The sequence below is a fragment of the Tasmannia lanceolata genome, unplaced genomic scaffold, assembly GCF_043159265.1.
Source record: "Tasmannia lanceolata isolate RefF3 unplaced genomic scaffold, GAP_Taslan_0.1 ptg000008l, whole genome shotgun sequence".
In the NCBI taxonomy this organism is placed as follows: Eukaryota; Viridiplantae; Streptophyta; class Magnoliopsida; order Canellales; family Winteraceae; genus Tasmannia; species Tasmannia lanceolata.
In genome coordinates this window covers 56498941-56523232 of record NW_027518685.1, presented here as the reverse complement: position 1 = coordinate 56523232, position 24292 = coordinate 56498941, and the positions used below count along the sequence as shown (strand labels likewise).

At 39.7% G+C, this 24292-nt stretch overlaps 2 protein-coding genes across 2 annotated transcripts; both read left to right on the top strand.

The window, feature by feature from the left end:
- The first annotated feature begins 1089 nt into the window (after positions 1–1089).
- Positions 1090–13947, top strand: LOC143883658 (RNA-binding protein 2-like). The gene is made up of 7 exons (XM_077386990.1): positions 1090–1369; positions 10736–10857; positions 10961–11201; positions 12173–12234; positions 12335–12416; positions 13397–13520; positions 13635–13947. Exons 1-6 carry the CDS (start codon positions 1285–1287, stop codon positions 13498–13500), a joined length of 696 nt encoding a protein of 231 aa, XP_077243105.1. The 5' UTR covers positions 1090–1284; the 3' UTR covers positions 13501–13520; positions 13635–13947.
- A 2315-nt stretch (positions 13948–16262) lies between these two features.
- Positions 16263–19701, top strand: LOC143883656 (Pentatricopeptide repeat (PPR) superfamily protein). Its single transcript, XM_077386989.1, has 2 exons — positions 16263–17476; positions 18256–19701. Exons 1-2 carry the CDS (start codon positions 16553–16555, stop codon positions 18856–18858), a joined length of 1527 nt encoding a protein of 508 aa, XP_077243104.1. The 5' UTR covers positions 16263–16552; the 3' UTR covers positions 18859–19701.
- Positions 19702–24292: the final 4591 nt, after the last annotated feature.

Below are 24292 nucleotides of genomic sequence, written 5' to 3'. Positions count from 1 at the left end.
GCTCCCTCACACTGGCGCGTCTTCCTAGCAGCTCTCTCAAAAAAGAAGAAGAAGGGATATTTGCTGATTAGTCCCTACATGGCAAAATAATTGCTTAATAATCCCTAAGAAAAGCATATTATCCAAACAGTCCTACTTTTAGAGAATAATTTCTAAAAGGTCCCTAAAACTAACATACGTCAATTTTCTCCATTAAAATTTTTAAAATGGCCAATTTACCCCCCAACCCAGTTAATCGATTTTAGTCAATGTTGATTTCCTTTACAATATTTTTGGAAATAAATATGACATAGGCGAACAAAGGAAGAAGGATCTCCTCTAATATTTTCGACAAAAAACTTGTAAAATCCTAAAAGTTGTTAACATTTTAGCCAATTTTTTTTTAATAAAAAGGATCTCTTCCAATATTTTTGACTTTTTCCCTTTAATTAATCAGAATAATTCCCCCTTAAGTCATTAATGAAAAAAAAATCCTAAGAAATAATTTTCCATCAGAAATATTTTTCTTACAATCCAACCAAGATAGGAATTATCTGGAAAATTTTGAAAGGAAAAAACATTCTTAAAATTTCTTACTTTATTTACACATGAAGAAAAGATAACTCCAACCTACCCTATTTAATTTTTTTTTTGAGAGGGGTTTTCAATTTATTACAAAATTCATCTAAATTAACCTAAATCATATAATTTACTTTGCAATGAAAAACGTTAACAACTTGTCGAATGATTTTTTGTTGAAGGATTTTTATCGAAAATATTGGAAGAAATACTATTTTTTGCTTATTTCCTAATTTATTTCCGAAAATATTGGAAAGGAAATCAAAATAGGCTAAAACCGATTAAAGTTGTTGGGGGTAAAATTGCCATTTTAAAATTTTAAACGGAGAAAATTGACGCATGTTAGTTTTAAGGAGCTTTTAGCAATTATTTTGTAAAAGTAGGACTGATTGGATGCTATGGGATTTTTATTTTATCGGGATTTTTTTTTCCCACTATAGTCCGGTCAAGTAAACATGGGATTTTTATTTTACCGGAAAACTTCCAGGAATCTCCCAGGAAGTGTTTTGTTCCACAGGAGTCCCAAGAACCAAAATAATTCTGGCATCCAAACGGAGCTGGGACTTTTAAGAAATTATTCTGCCCTGTAGGGACTGATCAGCAAAAAAATCCCAAAAATAAATAAAAAGGAGCCTAGGGTTTTGTTCGATACACAAGTAGTGTGCGAGCCGAGACAGAAACGCTTTTCTTCTCTCTCACTCAATTCTCCATTCACTACTGTCCACAATGGCCGATGGTTACTGGCGGTACGGCGATGGTCGACAACAACTAATGGCTCCTCCGGGAGGAAAGCGCACTCGCTCCGACTACGGTACGCGCCCCTTGCGCACGTTATCATCCATCACCCCCTTTCGAATCCTTTCCCTTTTCTCCCTTTTTAATATTTTTTTGTTGAAATTCCCTATAGTTCCTCATTTATGCTTCTGCATTTCATTCACAATCAAATTAGGGTTTACAGTACAAAATTTTGAGAAGATAACCCATAAAATCTACTTCTTCTTTTTCAAGATTTTTTGCTAGGACTTGAGTGCAGGTTTCTAGGGTTTGTAAGTACGTTTATTTGTTTCTTATTTTCAGTTTGTTTGTCATTTCAGTTAATAACTAGGTTTGGAAGTTTTAACTTTTTTTTACTGATTTGGTTTGTTTCTTTTTTCCAATTAGGCCAAATGTCGATTTGTTTCTTCGTCAAGATTTTATTTGGGTCAGTTTGGTTGTGCATAGTTACCTCGTAGGTAGCGTTGAGTTAGAACTTAAGTAGTCAATATGTGCAATGGCAGTGATGAATTACAACTTAAGTAGTCAACATGTGTAATAGCAGTGAGGTAGTCTCCTCATTGAGTAGTGGTAAGTAGGTGTTTGGTTATCAACTAAACTAGTTTCCTGATGATGCAGAGTGTCATTACCAAAATAAGGAGCTGTCTTTCTTGTGCTAAGTTTACTGTGTTCTCCTGCCAGAGAGCGTTCCTTGGAAATAATTGCCCACACGTAATCGTCGACATCAAATACCACCTCTCGCATATAAAAATTAGCTGCTCTTTTATATTTTGCATTGCTCCTCTTGATTTGAAGTCATACTTGCTTGTGTATTGATTTGATATGACCAGCCATCTCCTTTGCTTTAGCATGTGTCTTTCCATATTAGGGATAGGAGCAAGATCGAGCACAATAGTTGGATTGACGTCATGCACTACGTCGAATGGGCTACAGTGTGTTGTGCGATTAGGCGAGTTATTTTACGCAAGCTTTGCCTGAGAAAGTACTTAATCCCAATGTTTTGGCTTGTCTCTCACTAAGTAATGTAACAATTTAGCTAGGCTTTGTTTGACTACCTCAGTTTGACCATCCGTTTGAGGATGATATGCACTACTGAAACACAAATTGGTTCCCATAAGTTTCAATAGTCCTCCAAAAGTGGCCAATAAACATGGAATCTCAATTTGAAGTGAGTGACTTGGGTACTCTATGGAGACAAATGACCTCTTTGAAATAAAAATTCGCCACGTTGGATGAATCCATGGTCTTGCGACACACAAGGAAATGTGCCATCTTTGAGAATCTATTGACCACGACCATGACCAACTCCCTTTTGTGTACGAGGGAGACCGAGAATGAAATCCATGCACGTCTAACCACGGAGCAGTAGGCACTGGGAGAGGAGTATACATGGCTGCATTGGTGGTTCCGCCTTTTGAATTCTGGTAAACATAACACCTTCCAACTTATTTGGTGACTTCATGTAGAAGCTTCGACTAAAAGACATGTGAGGCAAGCCATAGAGAGATTTTGTAAGCGACAAACTAAGGATGACCTCTCCCCCTAAGCAACATACCCAGGAGGTTGCTCCATTTATACCTCCTCAATGAGCTCACCATGAAGAAAGGCATTCTTCACATCGAGCTGATAGAGGGGCCAACCATGATTAACGGCCAAGGAAAACAACACGCTAACGGATGGAATTTTGGCGATAGGAGAGAAAGTCTCAGTATAGTCGACGCCAAAGGTCTGCATATACCCCTTTGCAACTCAGCGCACCTTGAGGTGCTCAACTGTCTCATCTGGCAAGTACTTGATCGAGAAAACCCCTCGACTAGGAAGCACGGGTACTCTCTCGGGGCTCCCGTAGTCGTACCTGACACGTATGGGGTGCAGGTACGCCCCGGGTACGTCCTGGGTACACCCCCATTTTTTTTTTTTTAAAAAACCCCAATTTTGGTTGCGGGGTGTGTGTCGGGTGTGTTTAGGGTGCGCACCCACGCGTACCCGACACCTCATGCTTCACTTATCTGGTGTAAATCCCTCCTATGCCTTTTGTCTTTCCTCTCCTGTACTTAGTATTTACATGTAAACCATTTAAGTAAATGTCTTTTCATTTACTTAAATAGTTTACATGTAAATAACGGAATACCCCCATTTGGATTTATTAAAAATAGTTTCAAGACCCAAATCTAAAAGGAAAAAAAAGTCAACTCTCCTGTTCTAGTAAAAAATCTGAAGAAAAAGGCTCGGGTCAAAATTTTAACTTTCAACTTCCAAACGGTGAGCTATTTTTAAAATTTTAAAAATTCATAAAATCTATCATGTCCAAACATTATTAAATCCCAAAAGTCCGGTATAAAAAATCTCATAATTTGGTCTCTAAAAATTAGTCATCTTGTCAGGCACTGGTTAACACACCAGTCAACACACTGGCGACAGACTTTTTTTCTAATGAATGATGTATTGATGCCTCATGTTATGAAAAATATGGAACTTAATCACTTAATGAAGAGTAATATTAGAATTTTCCATTTTTGTGATGTTATTGTTATTTGATTGCTCTCTAATTATTTTTTTTTAAATTTTTTTAAATATATAATAAAATATTAAAATATATTATTATATTCGGCGTACCCGCACCTGGTTTTTTTGGAAATCACGTAGCCACGTACCCATGTCGTGTCGTACCCGCACCTCGTACCTGTGCTTCATAGCCCATCGACACCCACAGGCTGAGCAACTGAAGGAAGAGAAACCAAATCCCAAGTCTGATTGGTTGTAATGGCATCCATCTTAGGTCCATAATGGCGCGCTAGCCAAGATGAGCAAGGACCTGTCACAGACTGGGGCAAAGAAACAGAAGACAAAGAAGGGGCATAGCTAGGAAAAACAGGAGTGAGATTCTCATAGGACAGAAAATGAGAAATAGGATGGGTAGTAGAACGAGAACGATTACGGGACAATAGGAGAGTCTAAAGGAACATCAAAAGAGGGAAGATGAGGTAACTGAGATGGAGGATCTGATTTCTCTAGCTAAAAAGACGTTGCCTCGGGTGTAGGGTGATGGACAACTAGCTGCAGACGCCGCTGATAGACTTTCACAGGAGCAGGAGGAGGAGCCGAAGTCACCTACAATGGAAAGGAGGTGGACTCAACAGGGTCAGGGAGAACATGAAGAGGAAGAGGAAGAGGAAGAGGAACCTGAGGGGCGGAAACACAGGGATTGCTTACAACAGGAGCAGTAAAGAAAGAGACGAACTCAAAGAAGGTAACATCGGATGCAACAAAGAGTCAGCAAAGCTGAGGACCATAACACCTATAATCTTTCTAGGTACAAGAGTAGCCAGAAAGACACAGTAATAGTGGAGGCTGACTGAAGGGGCTTAAACGAACTAAGGGAAGCAGAGTTACTCGTCATATGGTTAGAGGCCCCGGCAGAGGTAGTAAGAAGCAGAGTAGGTGAACCACTGAGCTGTGCAAAAGGTGTAGTAGGTGCTCGGCGATGCTCACGTAGGCAAAAAAAAACTCATCATAGTTCGCCCTGAAGATAAAGAAACAACCATCATGTGCTACTGGTCCAGCAGAGGAGAATATAGAGGCACCATGAAGGCTCACAGATGTGATGTGAGTAGAGCACTAGGAACAAAGTCCTGGATGTAAGGCATATCAAGTAGCCACGGCATGCCTTGCTACCTGACTGCAGTAAGCCTCCCATGCCCACCAGTGCCTTGCTACCTGACTGCAGTAAGCCTCCCATGCCCACCAGTGACACGGCCGCCTGTCGATTCACGGCCACAAACACGGCCTTGACCGCTCTGACCTCTGGCAAAGCGACCACTGCCACGACCACAATGGTCACCCACTAACATACGCACCAAGAATAGAAGTATAAATGGAAGGGACACTACACCTATGAGGCCGCATATAGCGTTGTGCTCGAGGAAGGACCCCTGTGAGGGATGGAATGGAACTCTTAAGTGGAACGAAAGACATCCGTGGGAAAGAAGCCTCCACAGATGGGGAATAACTAGTGAAGGTAGCCGAAGGTGGAGGAGTCGATCTGATAGTCTGATTCGAACTAACATGAGGATCCATAATGATAGAAATAGAGAGATACTCTCAACCACAACGACCTCAGAGGATAAATAATAGGGAGGTGAAGAATCACACGACGAGCCCGACCATTATAATACTGTGGCTCGGGTGAAGAGACATTATAGAACAAGACATAGGATCACTAGCCCGGAGGAGATTAGAGGCTAGTAGATGAAGATTAGCACCGATAAAGAGCTATAACAAAGGAGGTAGTAGAATTCTAGAGCAAATTGTATGCTTCTGATGAGTTCCTTCGCCCTGTCCCTGAAGGGGTGGATTTCAAAACTTTGGGGGATCTAGAGAGGAACATTCTTGAGATGCCTTTTACTGAAGAAGAGATAGAGAGGGGTGTCTTTTCTTTGGAAAGGGATAAGGCCCCTGGCCCGGATGGTTTCTACTTAGCCTTCTTTCAAAGTTGCTGGGAATATGTGAAGAAAGACTTGCTTCGTTTCTTCAGGGAATTCTATGAAGGAATGGAGTTGGACAGTGGAACAGGGGCAACTTTCATTGCTTTAATCCCCAAAATTAAAGGAGCCTCTTCTGTCACGGTATTCAGGCCTATAAGTTTGGTAGGGTGCTTATATAAAGTATTAGCTAAAGTACCTGCAGAAGATTATAGAAGGTCCTCCCATCCATCATATCTGATAGTCAGAGTGCCTTTGTAAGTGAGAGACAAATCCTTGATTGTTCTTTGGTAGCAAATGAAGTTGTGGATTATTGCCATACAGTGGGTCGAAGTGGGATAGTTTGTAAGTTGGATATGGAGAAAGCCTATGACAAGGTTGATTGGAATTGTTTGGACTACCAAATGGGTAGAATGGGTTTTGGTCTTAAATGGAGGTTGTGGATAGAGAGATGCGTATCATTGGCATGGTTCTCTATTCTATTCAATGGTGTTCCTAAATGGTTCTTCAAATCTTCTCGTGGTCTAAGACAAGGTGGCCCTTTATCCCCACTTCTCTTTGTTATAGTGGCAGAGACTTTGAGCAGGTTGATTGAAAAGGGCAAACTGTATGGTCTGGTGGAAGAATTAGGGGGGTGAAAGTCTCTCATCTACAGTTTGCCGATGACACCCTGATCTTTAGTTCACTGGAAGTTATGAAAGCTTTAAACTTGAAAGCTATTCTTCGATGCTACAAGGCAATTACGGGACAACGGCCAAATTTTTCTAAATCCAAAGTTTATGGTATCAATGTTGAGGAGGATTCTCTCCATGACCTAGCAACTGTCTTGGGTTGTGAGGTGGATGCTTTTCCTACTCCCTATCTTGGGTTGCCTCTGGCGGTTGGGAAAGTAAAAAAAGCATTGTTGGAATCACATAGTCGAAAGAGTGGGCGGACGACTTGATACCTGGAAGAGGAATCTTGTATCGAGGGGTTGTAGGCTTACTCTCATAAAAGCAGTGCTTGCAAACATCCCAATTTATCAGATGGCGATTTTCAAAAGTCCCATAAGTGTGGCCAATAGTAATGAACTTCAAAGATGGTTTTTGTGTGTATGTTGGAGGGGAGAGAGTTTGGGAGGGAGGAAAACCACCTATGGGTGAAAGTACTTGAAGCTTAGTACGGTGTATCCCTAGGTCACTGGGTGTTTGAGGACAGATTCAGAAGGCTAGGCAATACTTTATGGAGGGACATTTTAGCTTTGCAGCAGCGGTTTGAGGAGGGCATAAGATTCAGGGTGTACGAGGGGGCAAGATTCGGTTTTGGTTAGACAAGTGGTGCGGAGATCAACCCCTTAAAGACATGTTTCCGGAGTTGGTCTCTATGGCTCTGAAAACTGGCGGGGTTTTGAAAGATATTATGGAAAACAAGGAAGGCAGGGTGGTGTGGAAACACCTCTCTTTAGAAGGAATTTGTTTAATTGGGAAATCACATCTATGACTCGATTGTTCGAAGCCCTGGAAGAAGGTTATGTAAAGCAAGACAGGAAAGACAAGAGGGTTTGGATCTGGAACACATCGAGAGAGTTTATGGTAAAAACATTCTATTTCCATCTTATTGTATGCCCTGTGTCTGCAAAGGTTCCTAAATTATGGACAATCCAAGTCCCTCCTAGAGTGGGGGTCTTTGGATGGGCAGCGTGCCAAGGGCGGATTCAAACAATAGACTTCTTGAGAAAAAGGAGGATGATTATTGTTGATCATTGTGCATTATGTGTTGAGACTGAGGAATTAGCTAGTCATATGCTCCTACATTGTAGTGTGGCGAGGGTGGTATGAGGCAAGCTTCTGAGCCGATTCGGAATTCATTGGGTTTTCCTTGAATCAATTATGGATCTTTTACAATGTTGGTTCTTTGTTCTGTGGAAGAGGAAAAATTCTATGGAATGCTTCCCTTTTGGCTACTTTTTGGGTTTTATGGAAAGAAAAAAACGCAAGCGTATTCAATGGTCATGTGAGAAGTCTTGATCTTCTATTTGTTAAAGTAATTGCTCTCACGATTTCTTGGGTGAAATCTCTAATAGATTTCGCATTTTTATCGACGTATGACTTGTGGGAAGGATGGAAGGATGTGTTACATGTGTATGACCATGGAGAAGTCGCGAGTCCTATTGGGATAGCGGATGCTTCTGAGGCATACGTTCAAGCTGCCACCAAGGTATTAAATTATTAGCGGCAAATGGGTTGGATAATGTGGTTGTAGAAGGTAACTCCCTTAATGTCATCAAGTGGCTTCGAGGAGATCACAAAAACTCGTGGCGATTTGATAGATATTTTGATGAGGTGCAAGATTGCTCAAGGACCATGAATCTTTCTTTCATGCATGTTTGTAGAACGACAAATGAAGTGACTGATTGATTGGCAAGATTGGGGGTGTCAAAAGAGGATCTAGCCCTTTTCGATTCTCTCCCTCCATAATTTCTCTTTATATGCACTTCTACCTCTATGTATTTTGACCATCTCGGTCCTCTTTTTTTTTTCAATAAAATTTAGCAATCATTTATAAAAAAAAGAGGCTAGGAGATGAAATCGGAGGCACAACACCTCACTCGGACATTTTAGCAAACTCGTGGCGTGCACTGCGGCTCCTTAGAAGAGACATAGTGGAGGTAGACATATTACGATGAGGAGCCCGAGGGCCCTTGTTAGATTAGGGTTTGAGTTGAATTGAGGGTGGTCGGTTGGAGGAGAAGTGGCTTAGGTTTGGGGGAATATGGGGCGTGGAGATGGTGGAGAGTGGAGGTCGGGTTAGGGTTTACGGCAATGGTCGTGAAGATGGTGGAGAGTGGAGGTCGAGTTAGGGTTACTACAATGGTTGTGAAGATGGTGGAGAGTGGAGGTCGGGTTAGGGTTTACGGCAATGGAGGTGTGGAGGCGTAGAGGTGGAGAGAGAGAGAGAGGAGATGGTGGTGTTGGGTGCCGTGAAGATGGTGGATGTGTAGAGGTGAGTTGAGAGGTGTGGAGGTGAAACCTAGGGGCGTGGAAGCGTGGAGGTGGAGCCAGTAGAGATGGTGGAGGTGTGGAGGCATGGAGGAGGAGAAGGAAGCAAGGGATGAAGGATACGAAGAAGAGTGGGTCTCTTCCAATGGTGGTCCCTAGGGCTCTGATACCATTTTTCAAGAGAAGCTGAGGAGAGAGAATGAAAGGAATTAGTGTGTTGGAGAGAACTCCCCCTCACTTATGTATTTATATAAAGAGAGAAAAGTGCAAAGACCAAATTGCCCTTGGGCATATTACTCACTTCTAACAGGGAGAAAGGGCGAGGAGTAACGAAGTAGGAGAAGATGGGACGAGAAAATGAGAGGAAAGAAAACAAATGATTTTTTTTTTTGTTTTTGGCGGGGGTGTTGTTTTTGTACTGCTGTAAGGAGAGGGAAATCACACGTCGAATACTTCTTTAGGGCTTTTCCTTGGACTCTTTTATATGGGGGCTAAGGGGTCTTTTGCCAAGGTGGTTTTGTGCTAGCATCACACCTTTTGGTGGTTTTTTGCTTTTAGTTTGCCGGTAATGCCACGTCACTAGACGAGGAGACTGAGACAATCTAGGGTATTTTGCTGAAGTGGCAGCCAAAAACCACACAAAAACCTCTACAAAACCCATGATATTGTGCAACCAAACAGACCCTAAGGGTTAACAGTAGTTACAGTAAAGTGGCAGCCAAAAACCATACAAAAACCTCTACAAAACCCGCAATATTGTGCAACCAAACAGACCCTAAGGGTTAGCAGTAGTTACAGTACACACAAAAATTCACCTACATATGCCTGGCAAAATGACCATTTTTGTGGATATTTTCTAAAATCCATAAAGAAGGGAATGTGGGTTTATCTAGGGGGAATGTTTTGTTAGGTTTCGTGAAGAAACACATCCTTTGTTAGGTTTTGGTGATATCCCCACTCCCTTGCCTTAATAATGTCACTCATCTCCTCATTTTACCTTTATTTATTTAGCTGTTAAAAACTCTTTAATCCTAAAATAATTACTAACTGCCAATCCACAAAATGTTCATTAATGTGAGGGGTGCCATTATATATCCTTTCCCTATATACATACATGCATAGAGAATTGGTACCATACTACCATGTACCAGCACCCTTAAATTTAGGCATTTTGCATCATGTCAGCTGTCTTTTTTTTTTCTTTTGAATTGTACCAGCTTTTTCTTATTTGATTTGCTTTGCATTTTTTAACCTATATGACAAATAGTCATGGGTGCCATTCCTAATTTTAAAGTTGCCCATAGCTGCCCATATATATTTTTATATAATGGCAGAATACAATTCCTGTTTCAGTGTGATGCTACATGATTTGGGTGGTGTGATGTTATTATACTTGTATGATTTTCTTAGCCTTGGTGTGATTCTCAGATTAATGGTTAATGTGGTTAAAATTTGAGTGATAGCTTATTGATTGGAAGATATGACTGTTTTTTCTTTGGTTTTTGCTTCTAGTTTGGGTTTTATTTCTGGTTTGGATTTCCTCATTCAGTTAACTTGTACTTTATTTTGTTGTTGACCATATAATTCTATATTAGCCTGTTTTTATTTTTTTCTCTGACTATATTTTTTTTATCCTGAACTGTAGAGCAGCACAGGACAACTTTTGTTGTTTTAACTGATTTGTGCCTTAGGAAATAAATATCTTGAAGTCAGTCTATTTCCTTGTCTTTAAGATGGGAGTGCACTGATATATGTTTATTTGTTTGTTTTGTTGGTTTCTACTTATTCTTCTGAAGTCTATTTTCTAAACTTTTTAGATATGCCTGGTGGTCATGAGTTGGCTGGTTATTACCCTCGTGACAATGAAAGGGGTGGGCAAATGTTTATTGTTTGTTCTATCGGTTTCTACTTATTTTTCTGAACTCTATTTTCTAAACATTTTAGATATCCCTGGTGGTCATGAGTTGGCTGGTTATTACCCTCGTGACGATGAAAGGGGTGGGCAACGTATTGTTAGAGACACTGAGTCCATTGGAGCATCATATGATCGTTACCTTCACAATGGGGTATTGGCGTATTGCTTGCTAACTAATATTGGTCTTTGCTTTCCATTTCCTTTCATTTTGCATCTTGATATGATAGCTAAGATGTTTCTCCAATTTCATCCAGCAAATTTCTTCTTATAGTGCTGGAGATTCTGGTAGGCCTCTGGGTGGAGTAATGACTGGTAATCCTGTTGATGATTCACGTATGATGGGTCTTGGCGGCTTGGATCCGGGCATGGCCGGAAAGGGCCGAAACATGGGATTTGGAGGTGGAAGACCTGACCTGCCTCCTCTTCCTCCAGATGCATCAAACACGCTCTTTGTGGAGGGCCTTCCTGCAGATTGTACCCGCAGGGAAGCATCTCGTATCCTTCTGTCTGCAATCTAGTATTAAATCTCACTAGAGTTCTGGATTTTGAAGACTTTACAATTTCTTTTGAACTTCTCCATAATAGGTTTTTTTTTTTTGATAGAGGTGACTTTATTGATTTGAAGCAGACATACAGGTAGATGAAGGGGACAAGGTCTCCCCATCTGTAGATGAGATACACATATAAAATCTAAAGCAAATAACAAGACCCTCTTATGGATGCCTAAATGGCCTGAGATACAGTTGAGCTGCTCTACCACACAACTGCTGTGAACTCCAGCCTTCGCTAGTTCGTTGGCTTTTTTGTTAGCAGACCTATAGATATGAGAGAAACTCGGGCCAATGACCTTACAATTGTTCCGAATTTTCAAAATCATATTAGAGTTTCCAAGGGCCCGAGGCATCACCTCTCGCCCAATTGATGACGTTGGATGAATCTCCCTCCACTATTAAAGGGTCATGCAATTGAGATCTTGCTTCTGCCTCATTGGATTCGCATATTCCATCCGAGCCAGAGTATGAAAATATGGTATTGCCTCTGCTTCACAAATGAGTCCTCCAATTCCTGCGGGGCCCGGTTTACCTTTAGCACTTCCATCAAAATTAAGTTTAAGCCACTCAAACACGGGCGGCTGAATATGATGCCAAAAGACCGGTTGATTTTGTCCAAAATATAATGTCCAACTTAATCTCTGATATGAACCTGGAGATGTTTTCTTTTTCTACAGGATTCTCCTGTTTCCAACCAAATATGCCATATCATAGCATAGGGTGCCATACTCCAAAGGGATTGACCCGCCTCACTGAATGGGTTTGTGGGCCAAAATAGCAAGGGTTTTTCATAATAGTTAATTACTTTTTTTTAATCATTGAGTCAATTTCCAGATCTAGATCCAATTCTCTACCATTGTTTCTTAACTTGGCTTTTCTTTTTTTGAAATAGTATTCCTTAACTCGGTGTTGCAGATATCTTTCGTCCTTTTGTAGGTTTTAGAGAAGTGAGGCTTGTGAAAAAGGAATCTAGACATGTAAGTTTATCCATTTGCACTGAAAATAATGTAATTGTTTAGTGATTTGATCAATAAGTTACTTCTCATCTATGATTTCATCTTTGCTTAATTCCTGCAGTCCGGTGGAGAGCCACTTGTTCTCTGTTTTGTTGATTTCTCAACTCCTAACCATGCCGCTGTTGCAATGGATGCATTACAAGGTGAATCCAATGCACTCATTCCTCTATGTTCTGTATATGCATATCTCATTTGCTGCTTGACCTGCCCCTTTTTTTTAGGGGTTGGGATTTTATCCTTTTAGGGGGTGAAAATCGGGTCGGGTTCAGGTTCAGGTTGAGGAAATGGCTCCTCGGGTTGGCTCCTCTGAGAGCAATTATTTTGCCATGTAGGGACGACTAATCAGCAAAAATCCCTTATTAAATTCTATTAAGAGGGTTGCTTTCAAAATTTTAGTTCTGTCCCATGCCAATGGTTATAATAGGTAAGAAAATATGCTAGAAGCCATATAAACATTTAATTTTAGAAACAAACAGATACGATATATAATAATATATGGGCAAATGTAAAGCGATATTAAAACCAAACAGGTGAGTTTCACCGGTCGATATATCGGCCGATATAAAGCGATAATAAAACAAGAGAAATGGTTGTGTAACTTCCAGCTTTACGTTCACACGGTATAAGGACACGTGTGTCATTATAAAAAAGGTAAGAGGACGTACAGGTCATTCGAATCCTTTTCAGTCGTGTACGACCATCACTGCCGTGTCTGCTGTAAAGAAGGAGTCGTCTCGATTCTGACGAAATTACCCTGTTATTTTGGGGTTTTAAAATGTAGATGAATAAGCCGCCATTTATTGTCTCGGCAAGGGATAAAAATTAATGAATAAAAAAAGGTCTGGACAGAAAGATAGAGACTCGTTTTTAGGATCTCGGAAACAAGTCAGGAGATACTCGGAAACGAGTAAGTAACCCTCTCTCTCTCTCTCTCTCTCTCTCCTACGCCGACTTAAAAAAAACAAGTGTATTTGAATGCTTTATGCAAGTTTTGATATGGACCATTAAAAAAAAAAAACTGCAAGTTTGATATGGACTTTATTCGAGTTATATGATAATTTAGCGTCTCATCTTAACCATGGTCACTTAACGCAATGTAAAACCATCCGATTCGATTTTGCAGGTTATAAATTTGATGAGCATGATCGAGACTCAGCCTTTCTAAGGCTGCAATTTGCTCGTTTTCCTGGTCTGAAGTCAGGTGGGGGGCCTCGTGGCAGGCGTTGAATTCCGTGTTTTTTAACCAGGTGAGGAACATGACTCCATGCAAATTATGTGTTTTTTTTTCTTGGCCGTAAAATCTACTGTAGGCCAACACGAGTTACGCTGAAAGTATTATTTTGGTGGCACTGGTTTTGTAGGCTCAGTTGAATCCTTCTTTCAGATAGTGAGGGATCATTTGCTACGAACTTGGAAGGGAGTGGCGAATATAGCTTTTAATTTGTTCTGCCTGCGGTATCTGTTATGCATTTTGTTAGATTGATGCTCTATCTAATCCTGATTCTAGAACAACAAAGCATGGGAGGTTTCTGTTTTGAACTGAAACTTTAGATGAGTATTTATAGGTCTAGTCACAAAGAAGATATGTAATTTGGAACTCTGACGATCGCTTTTATCTGGCACAATGTTAGAAATTTTATTTTATCTGTGGCATGATTTTAGAAATTTTGTTTATTTTTTCTGCTGTGATTTTAGAATTTTTTTACTGAGGTTGTGTGTAGTCCCAGCATCATTAAAGTTTGTGGCGTGGCACATCTGGTGGGCCTGTTGTGGATGATCGATGGTCCAAATATCTTGTTGATGGTATGATCCTATGCACTAATAGTGGCGTATGATAGTTGGATTGCTTAACCAGTGATAAGTTTGGGCACTGGTTCATCCCATTGTAGGTCCCACAATATCTCTAATTCGATTTAGTCACTTCTCTTCAAGTAGGAACGTGTGCACACCCATTTTTTGAAGCTGGATGGAGGAATATCATCTGTGAAAGTTGGTCAAATAATCACTATGGATTTTGAATCTCATTTTTTTTTAAATGATAGCCACTAAAATTGAGAAAAGGGACCGAGATGGTCAAAATACAACAGAGAAATTCAACAACAGAAAACGAGAGAGCAACAAGAAGAGAAGCGCTCATTTATTTATTCATTTGCAACGTGGATTTTAATCTTATTTATATATGGGAAATGATAAATGCGCCCCTTTTAATTCACTCGGGACACCCAGCTGCATTGTACGTGGCAATCAGGTCACTTCATTCATTCAAATGTGAAGTACATCAGCCCCTTTTCAGTCATAGATACACTGTAGCCGGGTGTCCGAAGTGAGATAAGGTGCGCATTTATCATATACCTTATTTATTCATTTGCTTATTTAATGCATTATTAATTGAAGTCCTTCATTATCGTAGGAGCCTCCAATTGATCGAGTAGTTGAATCCAAGGTTTTAAATTTCGACCAAAATCCGAAATTTCGGGTGTCGGTCGATAGCGAAACTGAAACGGTAGGTCGAAATTTTATCCACCCAAAAATCTGGACTTTTGATAATTTTCTAATATTATCCTGAGATTTCAGCTGAAATTACCGAAATTTTGGCCGAAATAAATTAGGAGAAAAATTTGCCGTGGAATAGATTTTGAATGAAATTTCAAAATTTCGGTTTCGGTGAGGACTGAAACGCATTCCAAAACTGAAATTTGAAACCCTTGGTTGAATCTAGTAAGATAGCAATTATGCGGATACATACTCAAATTCATACCCGGTCCGGATGAAGTATCTGAGTTGGTGGAGGCACAACACCTCAATAAGGGGTGCAACTCGGGTCAATTTTTGGGAATTCGGATTGACCTTTTAGCTTAAAATCAGGTTGGGGTCGGGTTATTCCTATTCATTTTTTTTAGCAAAAGCTCAACCCGACCTTACCCAAGTTGCACCCCTCCTCAACTTCTCAATGCAGAGTGAGTAGCATGGTGAGCAGAGATGGGAGGCTAAATCGCATAAATAGATGGAGCTTATGTTTCTTGTGATCGTGGTTGCCTTTATCGATTGTTATTGACGATTAGGACTTTATAGATTGTTAATGACTTTATAGATCGTGGTTTCCTACATAGACAGCGCCATCCATTAAAGATTATCAACAATTGATACAGATTGAGTATAACTTATCGTCTCAAGTCCCATCTGCTGGAACGATTGAGAAATAGAAGGTGAAGCTGTGGATCATGCGTCTGTGTGCTTTGGGAGGCCTTAGAAGTGGTTGTGATCATAGTTAGCAAAACCCCGTTTTAAACGGTGTTTTTTCTTTTTTTGAAAAAAAAAAAACGCATTTTATTGGTGTGCGTTTTAAACTACGTTTTTTTTTTTAAGGCAAATGTTTTAAACACATTTTTTTTTGGCCAACTTTCCAATTTTACTCTCATCATATTTTGTAAATGAAAAAGTTCTAAACTCACTTTCTTGTATTTCGGTTTTTTTACTATGTTTTTTTGAACCAATGCCGTATTAAACCCGAATTTTTGCCGTCCCCTTTTTTTGCCGAATCACATTTTGCTAACTATGGTTCTGAATTTGCCGGCCTCAGGTCAATTAGCTCGTATTTCCAAAGTACAAAAAGAACAGAAAAAGCAAAGAAGAATAGGTATTTCCCCAAATTGAACTTGATTGCATTCAAAAGGAGCAGATTACTTGTATTTTTACCGACACTCTTCCCTTCGATGCAAAAAGGGTGTAAAACAAATTTTACGCCCATTTTTAAGTGGAAAATGGGTTTAAATTTGTTTTGCGCCCATTTAACGGGAAACAGAGCCAGATTATGTTCTAATTAAGTAGTGAAATGAAAATTAAACATCCCACAAGTCATCTTGTCTTTCCCTCAAGCAAATAAATCGGTTCTAATTTCCATTATATATTCTTAGGTGGAAAAATTACATAATTTTTACTTGCATGCATCCAAACTTGATGTAGTAGAGAAAATGACTCTCCCCAAACGAAGCTCTACTTTCATCTTTGTTGCACATGTGACACATGTATAGCCATCAAAAATTGTGCCCAATTGAAGACATGATTCATGTGTGACCATCGATTGATTATTTTCAGAAAAAGTTATTAAATTTCAATTAATCAACGGTTCACATTCAATTGGAATTGGGCCCCGCTTCATGGCCCCTTCCTGACACTGTAGTAAGAATTAAGAGAGAGAGAGAGAGAGCAGATACCAACTAACTGATCATCATAATTTGCTAGCGACAGCCAAAACAAAGATGTTGCTGTTGTTGTTGTTATGAACCAGGTGAAGCAAATCCACGCCCACACCCTTAGAAATGGCATAGACCAGACCAAATTCCTCATAGTAAAACTTCTCCAAATCCCAAACATCCCCTACGCTCGCTCTCTCTTCGACCTCCTCCCAAACCCCACCACATTCCTCTACAACAAACTCCTCCATGCCTACTCCTCACACAACCCTTCACAATGCCTCTCTCTCTACTCCCAAATGCGCCTCCAAAACTGCCCACCCAACCATTACTCCTTCACCTTCCTCTTCGCTGCCTGCGCTTCCCTCGCCGCATCCCACAATGGCCAAATGCTTCACACCCAATTCCTCAAACTGGGTTTTCACTTTGATCCCTTTGTCTTCACCTCTTTGTTAGATATGTATGCGAAATGCGGCCTAATCGTGTTTGCACGCCAACTGTTTGATGAAATGCCCCAAAGAGACATACCGGTTTGGAATTCGATAATTGCTGGTTACGCGAGGGGAGGGGAATTGGAGGAGGCTAGGGAATTGTTTGAGTTAATGCCTGAGAGGAATGTGGTTTCTTGGACTAGTTTGATATCTGGGTACTCGCAGAATGGGCTGTTTGAGGAGGCTCTAGAGATGTTTTTGAGGATGGGGGAGGAGGTGGGAGTGAGGCCGAATGAGGTGACGGTGGCGAGTGTTCTTCCGGCTTGTGCGAAGCTTGGGGCGTTGGAGTTGGGGGAGAGGATTGATGCGTATGCGAGGGAGAATGGGTTTATGAGGAATGTGTTTGTGTGCAATTCTTTGGTTGAGATGTATGCTAAATGCGGGCGGATAGACCGTGCGAGGAGGGTGTTCGAAGAGATTGGGAGGGAGAGGAATTTGTGTTCTTGGAATTCAATGATCATGGGCTTGGCTGTTCATGGGAGATGGGAGGAGGGCCTAGAGTTTTTCCATGAGATGCTGGTGAGTTCTTTGGCTGGGCTTTTTTTTTGGGTCTGCTGATATTTTGTTTATGTTGAATGACGCACCTCTTTCCATTCAAAAGAAAAAAAAGCCCTGCTTTGTTGCTGTTTCAATAAGTAATTCTATTAGGGCCCGTTTGGATACCTCATATATTGTATTTGGATTTGGAATTGCGTTTTGAATACAAAATGAATAAATCCGGCAGCTCATGTTGAGGAAGAGAGGGAGGGAAGGGGATACTTCCTAGTGGAGGGGAGAGGTTGAGGAGCAAAGAGGGTGAAGGAAACTGCCACATCTGTGGATTTCGAATTTCTTATTTGCACAGCATATATGGAAATCTGATTTTTTTTCACTGTCAATTGCTGAATTGGAAATCCAAGAATTTGATACGGATCCAAATTACAATGCAAAAAGGGGTGCAAATGTGAGAAATCCAAATCAAAATCTTCTCTGCATCCAAATGGACCCTTATATAAAAGTAGAATTACATGTGAGTTCTAGTATTCTATTATATAAAAAGTAGAGTTATATGTGAGTTCTAGTTAACTTTTTTTGTTTAGTTGGTGTTTTCTATTTCCCTAGAAAGCTTCCAATAGCCAAAGGTAAGCTTATTAGTTTCTGAAATTCAAATTCATCTAAAACCTATTAGCACCAAAATACAATTGGAGCAGATTCTATCCATTGTTTGATTCATTTACGTTGTTCATGTTAACTTGCTAATGTTTCTTTTTTACACGCTTTGTCACTCCTAAAACATTTGCATTTTATATAAACTCCAGGTGGGAGGAATTGCACCGGATGATATCACATTTGTTGGTGTTCTTATGGCGTGCACTCATGGAGGCCTGGTAGATGAAGGGTGGAATTTTTTTCAATCGATGGAGAAAAGTTTCTCCATTACTCCTAAGCTGGAACATTACGGCTGCATGGTTGATCTTTTGGGCCGTGCTGGACAGTTGGAGGAAGCTTACAGTCTCATAATAAACATGCCCATGAAGCCGGACTCGGTAGTATGGGGGGCTTTGCTCGGAGCTTGCAGTTTCTATGGCCATGTTGAACTGGCCGAAAGAGCCGCTGAGTTTCTCTTTCATCTCGAGCCATGGAATCCGGGGAATTATGTTATTCTTTCGAATGTTTATGCATTTTCTGGCCGGTGGGATGGCGTTGCAAAGGTGAGGATGTTGATGAAAGGCAATAGAGTTAAGAAAGGAGCGGGATATAGTTTTATCGAATTGCATGGCTTTGTTCATAAGTTTCTTGTTGAGGATAGATTGCATCCAAGATGTGATGAGATCTATGCACTGTTGGATGAAATTACAGGAAAGATGAAGCCTCTTGGATATGTTCCCAACATAGACTGTGAACTTCAGAATCATGAATAACAATAATTTGGTGTGGTTGCTTTTTAATCTAAGGTAAGCGCGAAGTGGAGGAAAGAAGTGAGCTTATATATCTTCCAAAAGTAACATGGAAAGCCTGCCAATGAAACTGAAACCATTGGGCATTGTTGGACTTAAAATGTAGTTTATTCAACACAAGATCCATGTGCTAGGGTTATAGAATGATGTTCTGGTTGAAGAAGACTTGGTCATTGGATGTGGGTGGGAGTTATGCACATCTGTTTTCGCATATTGCAGTTACACAATAAGGTTTTCACAATAGGTATTATTAACAAACAGATAGGGGAGGTCGGTTGGATTTCTTCAAATTATATGCTCACTTGGTTTGGATTTGCTGGTTTGGTATCATTCAACAATCTTATCATAGAAAAGTTTTAAGTTATAGTAAATTTATTTATGATTCATTGACAGATTTATTACTAATGAATGGATGTCTGGTCTAGTACCCAAATCTCTTGGTCAAAATGTGATTAGCCTCCCCATCTGCAAGTCTTTGTCACTAACTGATATTGGAAATGGAGGCTTTTTATTCTCTATGCAAGTATCTGAATCTTCACATGATCCATTGCAAAGCTCGTATGTTGTTATGAACTATAACTGGTGGAAGCTCATTTGGAAATCAGACTCTTTATTATATCATCCTCTGTGTCTTGGCATCCTTCATACGGCAAGGTAGGCTTGCTTTTCTTTTGCTATTACATTTTTTTAGTTTTGCTTACCTTGTCAAATGGTGTATTATTTGGACAATTCAATCCGATGTATTTTTTCTCAGGCCCTGTTGGGATTGTAAGAAAAACATTTTTGAGCGAAAAAACTTTCTCAAGATTTCTTTTCTCTTGCCAAATTAGAGGAAATAATATGATTATGATTAAATTAGAGGGATGTCATCATAAATTGAAGGTCCCTCTAAATAAAAATTGAATAGGGTTGGTTCATGTTATCATTTTTCCCGTGTAAAAAAAACTAGGAAATTTTAAAAATATTTTTCATTTCCATACGTTTGCAGAAAATTATTGGAATCTAAACATGGCCTTAGTGAAATCCTAACTACAAAGCTCAGTGTGAAGCCCCCTATGCCTTGTGGGTTTGGTTTTACCGATCTTTAGCCATTTAAAATCAAAATGACAAGTAATTCAAAAGAAAATCCGACTTTAGCAATAGCTTTTTGAGTTTTTCGGTGAGATTTACTGGCTTCTTCTTTGCTTCTTGCTTCGGTTCTTGAGCTCTGAGTGTGCTCAATATTGCCCTTGGTCTTCTCTTCCCTTGCTCCCTTGCACTGGCCTCGGATGATGGAATGACCACACTTGGACATGGAGACAACTCTCTTAATGGGATGTGTGCTTAAGGTGTGGGAAGAGGGACCTTGGCATGGTTTTTCGAAATGGAATGAGTTTTCATCAAGCCTATGCTTTCTTGAGAATAGCTGTTGCTATTAATCTCTCAAGTCTTAAACTTAGCTAATTACTAAGTGTAAAATCAGCAATTTTCCAACACCAAAAATGGCAATTTGCAAAGGGTCTAATTGGATCAGACACACATTGCTATTTCATGAGATCTGTAGGCTATGTAAGGCCACCAAGAAGTGAAACATTCTACCATGGTAGTGGCAGTGGCCCTTCGACTTCGAGACCACCGCCTGCCCCCAACCCCGCCCCTGAGCCGGAGCCTACGCCTACGCAACCCGCCCCTGTCTGCCTTGTTAGCATCACACAATTCTACTGAGACTCGAAAAGGATAATACTTCCATTAATATCACAGAAATGCCCCTGGCTTTCGAATCTGGCACAGGGGGTAAACTGGGATTGAACTCCTACGTCAAGGTTGAAGAACAACGCCTTAACCAATTGAGCCTAGGGCTCAACAACTTTGATTATGGATATTGATCCGACGAGCTAGGGATGGATGAAGCCCCATATCATTTAGATAGGGTACTAGGAAAATATTGAAAAGAAAAATGTTCTTCGACATAGAGAAGAGGGATGTGGGAAAAAAAAAAGAAAAACCCCAAGGAAAGGAAGTAGGGAGCTTAACGCTCTCAGGAAGTAAGGGTTAATTTCTGGAGGCTCCGTTCGGTCACAACTTTATTATGTTGTATAGTCTTTTCTGAGTTAGGATTGCTCACAATCTTCGGTTTGTTATTGACACTGGTGTTGTTCATGAAAAGTATTGTGGGTTTCAACTTTAACCCGGTGGCAGGCTTTCTGGAAGATCTTAGATGAAGATCGCATAAGGTGGAGGGAGGAGTAGTTGCTACTAATATCCTCCATGAAGATTTAAAAGACTGAAATCTAACAGGGGTGCTATACCTGACTTTTGTGGAGATCGGTATTTTGTACGCTTAGTATTTTGGAAAGGAAAATGTAATGGGATATGTAAGGGAGAAGTGAAAATTTATCTTCTAGGGCCCTGGAGTTCTCTCCTAGGCCACGATGCGATGGACCCCATGGGGGACTCATGGTCCCTTCTCATGTAACCTTCGTATGAATTATCAATACATCTTAGTCAATTTTCAAAAAATAAAATAAAAATAAAAATAAAAATCTTAACCATGTGATTAATGGTTTACGACTGTGAGGGTCGAAAAAACAGTGGGTAACAATAATCATCAGTCTGTATATCAGGGTGGGATGGAGTGCTTGGATCATAAGATGGGGTAAAAGAAAATATCAGTGAAAAGGGAAAGATTAAGGTTTATCAAAGTACTAAAACCATCTTCTTTTGCTTGTTTAGATCTGTTGGCTGTTAGGTTTCATTGGCAACTTTGGTGGACTGAACATTTTTTGGGGTTTGTCAAATTTTACAATCTAAGTTTTAGAAAGCAAGAGGAGGGTTGTGACATTTGTTTGGGCGCTTATTGTGAGCTTAATTAGGAAAAAAAGAGAGTCCCCCTTGATCGGCCAAATGCGGTTGGGAACACCTTGATTGGATGATCCTAAGTTCTTGATCCATCAAACCTCTTTTAGGGTTCCACCAACGAATCTAAATCATTGAGTTTTGTATACGAATGAGATCTCCGTTCTTGCTTGGGAGCAAGACCTTGTTGGTTGCCTCATGATCTTGATTGCACATACATGTTCTCATGTGGGTATGCGACCATTGATCCTTGGAGCCTCATTTAAGGTTTTGCCTAGAAAATATGCATGGTATGTGATGCAGTCCAAGAATCTGGACGCTCTTCGTGGCGCAGCAGTGGATGCAAAATTGATAAAATAAATGAAAAAGTGGCCCTTCGAATACCGTCGTGGGGAATATAATACTTCGATTATCGTCGAAGTCGAGCTTTTCAACGCGAAACTAGAAAATACTCCTACATGTGCTAATCCAAGCAACCAAAAGTTCTCAAAAGCCTAAAGGCAAATTTCATTCAATAAACAAAGTCCATTACATTACTTTCATAACCAAGGTTTAAATTTCGGTTTCGGTACCGGTTTCGGACCGTGAAATTTTGAAATTTCGACCGAAATTTTGAAATTTCGGTCGAAATCTCGTACTTCACCCGAAACTAATATTTTATTCAATATTAAATTTCGGTCGAAATTTTGGTGAAATATTAAATTAATATTAAAAAAACATATTTTTTGGGTCAAATTTCAGAAAAACCGAAATTTCGACTGAAATAAATGACCATTTCGGGTTTAATCGATTTTGGTGTCAGTGATTTCGGTCTGAAATTTCAGATTTCGGTCGAAATTTAAAACCATGTTCATAACATCTATTTATAATAAAAGAAACCCTAAAATCTAACTGTAAGCCCAAGGGTCCTCATGGGTTCCCTCAATCACCTTGTTTTGATGATTAACAAACACAAATTAATTAGTCCTTTATGGGCTAATTGTTTGCCTTGAGTGTTGTGCTATAGACAGGAAATTCAGAGGTCAATCCAGCAAGCACATACATCATTCCATGGCCTATGCTTGAAGATGAACCACATACAATGTCAAGGAGCTTGAACCAACTTGAAGGAGTGATCCATGCAAGAGACCAAGACTTGAAGATGAGCTTTAAAGTTGAAGATGTGAGTAATGAGTCTTGTGTTAGATTGTATAATTTAATCCCACTTAGGTATCCCATGTTGAGGCATAATCAAGTCACTAATAAGGTCCCAAATAATATTAGAATATAAGGAAAAGAGCCGTGGACCAAAGCCTTAGTGCCATAGATAGCTTAGAATTGCAAAAGATTCAAATCGGCACACTTTGCACTTGAATTTTGAGATCAGGGCATAAATCCTATCATAACTGATTCTAAATATTTTTAAATATTTTTAACAGAAAGATCTCATCGTTTTCGTTCAAATCGAGTATAAGAACGTTGAAATCTGATGAGAAACGAGTGAGATATGAATTTTACAAAACCGGGTCTGAAATCTGGAAAATGCCAAAAATGCCCTGAAATAGATCCGTTGGGAAGTTGCCCTGAATTACATAAATGCCCTTGTAACGGCTAGTTTTGAGTTTTCTCTATATATTTGGGTTTCCTAAGCATGTGAACTCATCTCTCTCATTCCTAAGCTTGTTGTAAACATATTAGAGAGTGGAAAACACCATTGTGCCTCAATTTAGAAATATCTAAAGGGATTAGACCTAGGCTTATCTTTGTAATTATCTTTGAAAGACTCTTGTGAGATTTACATTGTATCAAGCCTTCAAGAGGCTAAAGAGTGTGCTTCTATCTTCTTCTTCATTGTAAACTTGGCTACAAAGGGCGCCGTATTTAAGACCCTTGGAGCTTGGACGCTCAGATTATATAAGGCGAAAGGAACGCCATATTTAAGTTCCTTGGAAGATAGTGGATTCCTCAAGAAGACAAAACTTGAGAAGAGTGAAGTAGATCTTGGGGTTAAGACCGAACCACTATAAATCTTAGTGTCTCTTGTGTGGTATTTATCTCTCTCACCCTCACTCTTATTTGTGCTTGCATTTATACACTTAGAATTGAGTGAGTAGTTAACATTGGTAATTAACTTGCTTATCTAGTACCTTGCTAATTAGCCCATTTAATCTTGTTAATTAAGTTTGGATGAACCTTCCACCAAGTGTTTGATAAAAGGCCTAAAAGAAACCATTTATCTAATTCTTTTATCTTGTTGTGGAATTTACAATCTTTAATCAACCACCAAGTATTTCATAGAAAGATTAAAAATGAATTAATCAACTAGGATTTTCAAAAGCCATCTAACAAGTGTTTGACAAAAGGTCTAAGAGATGATATTCATTTAAGATTTTGAAACTAATCTTAAAAAGTTTTTAAAGAGGATAAATTTTTTTAAAGACACCCAATTCACCCCCTTCTTGGGTTGCCTAATGTGATTTCACTTGGTATCAGAGCTAAAGGCTCTTATATAGATTTTTGAACTTTCAAATTTCTTTAAAAGAAAAGATCTATATTGGCAACCTAATGGCTTCTAGACTTTCTT